The 7,993-nt window shown below is 37.4% G+C and overlaps 1 protein-coding gene across 1 annotated transcript in view; it reads left to right on the top strand.

The window, feature by feature from the left end:
• Positions 1–7,993, top strand: part of aass (aminoadipate-semialdehyde synthase) — an 82,466-nt gene that overhangs the window by 59,004 nt on the left and 15,469 nt on the right. The window contains exons 11-13 of the mRNA XM_005750558.1: positions 3,188–3,299; positions 3,425–3,484; positions 3,714–3,781. Coding sequence (XP_005750615.1) covers positions 3,188–3,299; positions 3,425–3,484; positions 3,714–3,781 — 240 coding nt within the window. The remainder of the gene's footprint in view (positions 1–3,187; positions 3,300–3,424; positions 3,485–3,713; positions 3,782–7,993) is intronic.

Below are 7,993 nucleotides of genomic sequence, written 5' to 3'. Positions count from 1 at the left end.
AGCCACAAAACACGGTCAGACAAGGCGGCAAAAGGGCAGTGATCTGTCCGTCAGTATGAAGTTGGTGTGTGCTTTGGTGAACAAAAACTCGAGACCGGTAGCAGGAAGGTGGGAGACTCGTGTTTCACTGGAATAGTGGTGAATTAAAACATCCTTTGTTGGGGACATTTAGATGTAAATGCATCCATACAGGTGAGACAGAGGCAGACCAGACAGTGAAGAAAACAAGGCAAACATTAGAAATATTAAAACGGAAATATAGGATTAATATAACATACAATTAGGGAAAATGTAAGGAACACAATGTAAGTGATATTGTAAAGTCATTAAAACAGCATACTCTGATTAAAAGAAACATGTAATTGGGTAGGATAATAATAATATTAAAAAACATGTACAAGATGGGTATGTATACTTGTACCCAGAATTTAACAACTATAAAGTTGTAGCATGTCAGTACCTTACCCCATCCACATCCTGATTGCTCTGGCTTGGGTCTTTCAAGTTCATCACTTTTGCAATTGAATTTTTGCAGGTGAATTTTTTGCAGGTGAATTTTTGCAGGTGAATATTTTTGCAGAGAAATTTGGAGGATAAAAATTCAGTGTTATAAATTCAATGTCTAAAAATACTTGAATTCTGATGATACTATATTTCTTCCATACAGATTGAACCTGGCTAAAAGCACACTGTTCCCTATTAACAGTCTGGCGAAGGAAGCTGACTACTCAGCCTTTCAGTTTAGACTGGAACACTCCTCATTCACCTATTTGGGTATTCAAATCACAGACGCTTATCAGGATCTTTTTAAACAAAATTTTATCCCTTTATTAGAGAAAACAAAATCGGATTTGGCACACTGGTCAGTATTACCCATCTCTCTTGCTGGGCGGGTCAACGCGATTAAAATGGTAGTCTTGCCTCGATTCATGTACCTCTTCCAGATGATACCCCTTTTTCTTCCTAAAACCTTTTTCATCCAGTTAGACGGACTCATATCATCTTTTATTTGGGACAAAAAAGTTCCAAGAATCCGTAAATCCTTGTTACAGTGTTCTAAGTCGGAAGGCGGCCTGGCCCTACCAAACTTTATGTATTATTATTGGGCTGCCAATATTGTGAAATTATCCACCTGGATGCGGGGTTTTAGGGAGGGCAGAGGGCCGCCTTGGTCCACTATGGAGCTAGACGGTAATCTCACCATATCCCCTGTTCCAATAATGTGTTCAGGTCTACCAGTCAGTCGCAATGTTCATTTTAAAAATCCTGTGGTTAAGAACTCTCTCAATGTCTGGTTTCAGCGTTCTCCTATTACGTCAAATCATCTTTTTTTTTACCAGCTCTGAGCGATGCAGGGTTCAAGGTTTGGTACAGCAGAGGAATTATCTGCTTCTCTGATCTGTTTGTTAAAGGGTCATTTTTATCCTTTGAAGCATTGTCTAAAGATTTTGGAATCCCAAAGACTCACTTTAGATACTTACAAGCGCGTAGCTTTGCAGTTAAACACTTCACTTCTTATCCAAGTCTACCTAATGTCTGTACACTTAAATGGTAAATGGTCTGTATGGTCTTTACTTGGTCCTAAGTACCCCCAAAGCACTTTACTCTATACACAATCATCCACCCATTCACACACACATTCACTTGAGGATTGTCTGCAATTTCGATCTATTGCTAGAGGTCACATCTCTCAAATATATAGCACATTGCAGCATATAAAGGCAGACTCTGTGTCCAAAGCCATAAATGCCTGGGAGCTGGACTTAAACCTCCAGATCCCAGACGACCTATGGGATCTTAGTGTTAGCAAGATCCATGAATCCTCAATCTGTATACGGCATTGTATAATACAGTTTAAAATTCTTTACCGGGCGTACCTAACCAAAGCTAAACTAGCCAAAATATACAATGCCTCTGATGATAGATGTCCGAGGTGCAAGCAATCACCCGCCGATATTAACCATATGTTCTGGACCTGCTCTGATTTGAACCGGTTCTGGGAATTAGTTTTTAATATGTGTGTGGGAAAACAATTGATCCTAATCCGATAACAGAAGTCTTGGGTGAGAGAGGTGATGAGGTGCTTGCAGATAGAGTATTTGAGATACAGTTTGAGAGGGTCTCCAAGTAAATACTACAAAACCTGGTCATCCTTTGTTGAATATGTGGAGAAGTTGTCATTTACTGCTTTTATCTGTGTTTGGGGGTTTTTCTCTTTCTTTCTTTAAAGCCACCTACTATCTGTAGCAAGCCAAAAAGAACTGCGCACAATGCAGCCCCCCCTTTTATTTATGTATTTATTTTATTCTGTTTTTGTTTGTTTTGTTTTTTGGTGGGTTTTGTTTTTTGGGTTTCACATGGTAGTATTTTTTTGTTTGTGCCCATAGATTATACATTTTTCTGCATCCAACTGGTTTGCCACTGCGTGGCTCAACCGGTTTCACAATGGCAGTGTTTGTAGTCGCAATTCGAGTTATATTTGTCTGTACTTTTGTCATATTGGAAAATCATAAATAAAGTTGTCAAAAAAAAAAAAAGACTTGTCTGAGAGCCCAATATAACTGCAAAGGTGAACAGGTAAATAAAGAAAACATCAACAAATTTTGCCTTTCAGTGGTTTTACAATTAAGCAATACACAAGTTGATACAGAAAAATAGCCCTGTTAGTTTCTGTTTTATGTTTCTAAATGTTCCAAAGTTAAAAGTTGACTTCAGTATGTCCAGGGGTTTTTTGCTTCCATATGGAAATGGGCCCACTCAAAAGTATTGTCTTTCTGAAATAAGCAAGGCCTTCCCTGAAAACAGTTTCTTCTGGATGGGAGCATATGTCTCTCTAAAATTGCTACATACATTTCAGCACTAATGTTGCCTTTCCAGATGTGCAACCAATAACAGAATCATGAATGCTTTTAATACAATCTTTACTGCCCATCTTTACTTGTTAATCTACTAAAATTAACATTTTTTATACCCTCCTCATGTTACAGATCTATTGACAGTCAACCTAAATAGACGCAAAGCTATTTCTTTTTAGTGCTGCTTGCTTTTTCAGCCTTTTGTTGTCCCCTCCTAACTTCTTTGAGACTGCCATCAAATTGTATACGTGCTACTGTTTTTTGGTTTTTTTTGAAAGAGTAAAATGCCTGAATTTTAACATTTGATTTGGTTTTATTTGTGGTCCCGGCAGCGTGGAGGGAAACGGGATTCTCATGTGCTCCATTGACAACCTTCCTGCTCAGCTGCCAATCGAAGCCACAGAGTATTTTGGTGACCGTCTCTTCCCCTACATCTGGGAGATGGTAAGACGTCTGATTTGATGCCACCAATTTTCCAGTGCATTTGGTGGTGTTTTCTGATCAAGTATGGGAGAGGGCTATGACATGTTTCACATAGTGTTTCCTTGTGAATTATATGTCATTACCAGCTACCTTCAGATTCAACCAGACCATTGGACGAAGAAGAATTTAGCCCACAAGTCAGAGATGTAAGTAGTGAAATGTTGGTTGAGAGAAGTATCTCACTTTATTTGTTACAAAGGCATGATGCTATTTTTAGTTGACTGTTTTACTTCATTTTCTAATTCAATATTTTGGTTGATAACATACATTTATTTATTTGGATTAGATATGTGTATGTAACGGATGTTTATTTGACTCTTTCTGCAAATAAGTGAAATTCATGTTTGGTTTGGATGTTCTGATTTATTCCTAAAGGCTGTCATCGCCTCTAACGGAAAACTTACTCCAAAGTTTGAATACATTGAAAAACTTAGAGAAAGAAGGTAAGTCTTCAGACAGGAACTGTGAATATGTAAGTTTGTTTGTTTGTTTGTTATATTTTCATTTAAATGCTTCGTTTGAATGTAATTCTTATTTTAAATGTTCATCAAACCTGTTAAAACATTCTATGAGTAAGATACAATGTCTAACGATTACAGGAAAGGTGCAATAGCTCACCAGCTCTGAATTTCTAAATTGTTATTAACTTGGTTTCTAGTGTGCCGTTTCTGCTGTTGCATTCCTTAAGTAATCCTTTCCTAGAATTGTCATTTGTGAAGTTTGAGGATCTTTGTTCATAGTAACAAACCATTACTATGTGCTGCCTTCTGGTGTCTGCTGTGCCTGCATTAACACCTTACTTAGCTAGCATGCTAAATAGGCCATCTCCCCTAACTAACTCCAGAAGCTGGAATATGCACTCACCAAGTGGTAGACATATCTTTTCTACTCTTTTACACTAAAAACCCAATCACTCATTATGCTGAGTCTTTCTGTCTTGTTTTGTCTGGTGTTAACATACAGGTTTTTTTGAGGTGTAATCAGATGTAAAATGTAATCAACAAATATAACAGATATAATCAGTACCAGTTTTACTTCTGTGCATAAATAAAAGCTAGGACAAAGACTGGAGGCAGGATATAACTGCTAGAATTCCACTGTTAACAGGGGAACCTTGACTGCACTTAGGAGTTTCGTAGAGATGATTTATCTTAAAAGAATACAATATTTTTTTTCAAGTGTCTTTAAGTAAATGAGTACAAATAACATAACATAATAACATAAAATGGTTCATTGCTTGTGACTATGGAAAAAGACAGCGTTCAAATAACATCAGATTTGTACGTTTTCTCCATTTTCTCTACATCAGCAATGTCTGAAAATAGTACTGGAATATTTTTTGTCTTATCTGCTACATTAAGTAAGTTTGAAGACTAACATTGAGGACAGGTTTACTTGTTTATGTTAGCATCTACTTTACATGCCCAGGCAACAAATCTAGCTATTTAATATTGCATGTTCTTATTATTACATGTCAGATCTGCAGTTAACTTATGGCAGCTTATTAGCAAACTGTGGGTCTAGCCAGTCACTTACAAATGTAAAACATTTTGAAGCTTAGACTTGTAAGTAAACATGCCCTGTGATCTAATGCTTTTTTCTAGTACCAAAGTCACAGAAGTCAATTCAGTCTGGCTCTGTATAAAGGAGATTTCTCAAAAACATGAAAATATAATCATTTGCACATTTAGCATTCGTCATCTGGGAAATCACATTTATAGCATATAGCATTTAGGAATGGTTTTAAATCTGCTATAATTATTTTCTCAGATCTGTTGATTATTTGTAATTGATTTGCTTATTTTTCTGCAGTCTTAGCTTTTTTTTACATGTTCGCAAGAGTTGTATTTACAAATATTTGAATGTGTTTGTTGGATCTATTGACAGATCTATGACTTTATAACGTTTAACCAATGAATATTTTTATTAATCATTAAAAATCAGACTGTATGCATTTTTTTCTCGAAGGCTGTAGGAACAGCTTGCTTGGAGGTATCTCATCCTCTTTTCACCATCCTCAGTGAATCCATGGTCACCAAAGCCTTCCATTTGGTCATATTTAGGCCAGCTCTAAGACCTGATGAGTTTTTTTTCTTAACTGATCCTAAGTATAATTTTTCGAGACAAGCCATGCCATCAAATTTTTAATCCTTTTGACTGAATTTGGCTCCTTAAGATATGTAAACTTAGGGGGTAATCCTCCTGAGTGAATGTCTGCCTTTTCTTTTTTAATTAAGAATACAAGTGCCAGGCAGACCTACAGTCAGTCCCGCTGTGGCTAGAGCATTTGTGCAATGCGGTTTCCAATTAGGCCAGCGATAACAAGCCCACGGGTTTGACTCCGGGGGGGATTTGAGGGGGGTGATGGGATCTTAATCCCACAGGTCACTCTGGGTGCCTCAATCATCCAATAATATTGGTGGTGGTGCTGGTGTAATGTTGAGGGGATCCTGCCTGCAAAATCACAAACTGATTTTTTTTACTGAATCTAGCAGATATTTTAAGAAGGATATATAATTTGATTAAAAGTCCTACTCTGGGTTTTCCAGAGCATGGCTTTCATTGTCACGTTGTTTAATCACAAGTCACTACTTTTATGATGCCAGAGATTCCTTTAACAAAACAGAAAAAAACCCCAAATACATAAAAAGGAATATACATAGTAATATTTAAATGAGGCATACTCATAGGTTACCTGGCTTTTTAAATCTTACTAACAGTTAATGTATTGTGTATTATGCATTATAATATAATGTACTATAAATGCTTCTTTCTGACATTTTTATTATTTACTTCCAATTTAAACAAAAATGCACTGCCTGACAAGAAAAGTACCAACCTAGATCTAACTAAACAAATGATCTCCCATTGGAGAATTATTGCTATGATTGATTGGTTTTAATTGGGCTATTGAACCCTAAATAATACGGTGCTTCTCATTAAACAATCACAATGGAAAACATACATCCTGTCGTTGTCGAAATGTCTTACTCCATTTAGAAAGATCAAATCATTGGCTTGCATTAAGCAAAGGTTGAGGAGAAGCACTGGTGGCCGCCAGGATTTTTACCTATTTTTTTCCCATGTTTCACCCACTTTCTCCACTGCTAGCCTTCCTCTTGTCTGAATTCTGTCCAATTCTTCATCAGTCATACAGTTTGCTACCTATTGCTGCCATTTTGACTTTGTACACACTGTATTGTAAATAACTAAGACATTGATTCAAACCTTTCTACACATTACCCTCTTTGACTCTCAGAGGAGGCGGACGCATCTTTCCCCTCTCCCTCCCTTATCTTCCCGGCTGCTGCTTCTGTCTGTTAGTCTAGTCTCTTCTAACTCTAACCCTCAAAGAGTTTCTCAGTCTTGTTCTCTAAAACCTAAAGAATTATGGATTTGATCAACTGTTCCCGTAACGGAATTGACACCTTGCTGGGCTTGGGAGAGCCAGATTGTCCTGCGGAGACGTTTGCTGCCAGATACTCGATGGTCGATTGCGTTGTGTGTCTGGCAACACTCTCGATGGAGGACAATGAACAACATCTACCAATTTGGAACCACGATAACAGAGTTCTGGCTGATTGGAGCTGGCTTGGATCTGGCTTATCAAAGAACAAGAAGTGGCTATAGCTGTTCAAAATCCCACAAGGCTGGCCGACATGATAGGCAGGGCTGTGAGTACTCAGACTGTGTTTTGAACGCAATATGGATGCGATCTTGGAGAAACTCATGGCTCTGCAATATGGATAACATATTGGAGAAGAACAACGGGAATTGAGATAATTGGTGACCAGTCATCAATGTTCCCTCTAATTTTTCGTGTGTCTGAGCGAACACACAAACTCCCTGAGCAGTCTCTTGGACCACTGTGAGCAACAGCACTGTGGTCACGCCAGCATCAAGTTACATGGTTTATTAAAATAATCAAATTACAGTGTTTACATTTATGTTAGCTACTTTTAATTAACTGCTTTAGCCCACTTACAACGAAAATTTAAAAAGAATCTTGTTCATGACCTGGTATGTTAACACAGTAAAAATAACTTGAATTTTGAAAACACAACTTTCTTTTTTTTTCTTTTTTTCTTTTTTTTTATATAAAGCTCTGACTTGTATTATGATCACGAGTTTGTGGTCTGGGAGAGAGTCCTGTAACTCCGTCTGCAAAATACAGTATATAATGACCAATGTTGGGCAATTAATTATATAGTTACTTCTTCAAAAAAGTAACTGAGTTATGCAAACAACAAAGTTTTTGCAGCTGTTTACCTAAAAATGCAGCCAAGGCTTTTTTTAAAATAAACATTTCAAACTATTTACAAAACAATCAGCTGTTCTGCATCAAATTTGATGCCACACAAATTATTTGTGCCCCTCCAAAAAATTATTTCTGTCCACTATGAGATAAAGGAGAACGACAGCCTGATACCTGCAGGCCTGACAACAGGAGATGTATCACTCCTGTAACACCTGTAACGTTCAGCAGTCGCCTCATTGTTCTGACACACACAACAAAACTATTGACTACACTACACACTAACTACACAACAAAACACACTAACTACACATGATTTGCGCTAAACGTCGCAAATCTCTCACATCTCAAAACACCGCCGTCACTCCTAAAACTTCCCCCTTCCTAAACAACAAAATAC

This window comes from Pundamilia nyererei, unplaced genomic scaffold (genome assembly GCF_000239375.1).
Source record: "Pundamilia nyererei isolate P.nyererei 1_Seehausen unplaced genomic scaffold, PunNye1.0 scaffold00278, whole genome shotgun sequence".
Taxonomy (NCBI): domain Eukaryota; kingdom Metazoa; phylum Chordata; class Actinopteri; order Cichliformes; family Cichlidae; genus Pundamilia; species Pundamilia nyererei.
The sequence above is the reverse complement of the archived record's forward strand: the minus strand, read 5'-3'. Positions and strand labels throughout refer to the sequence as shown.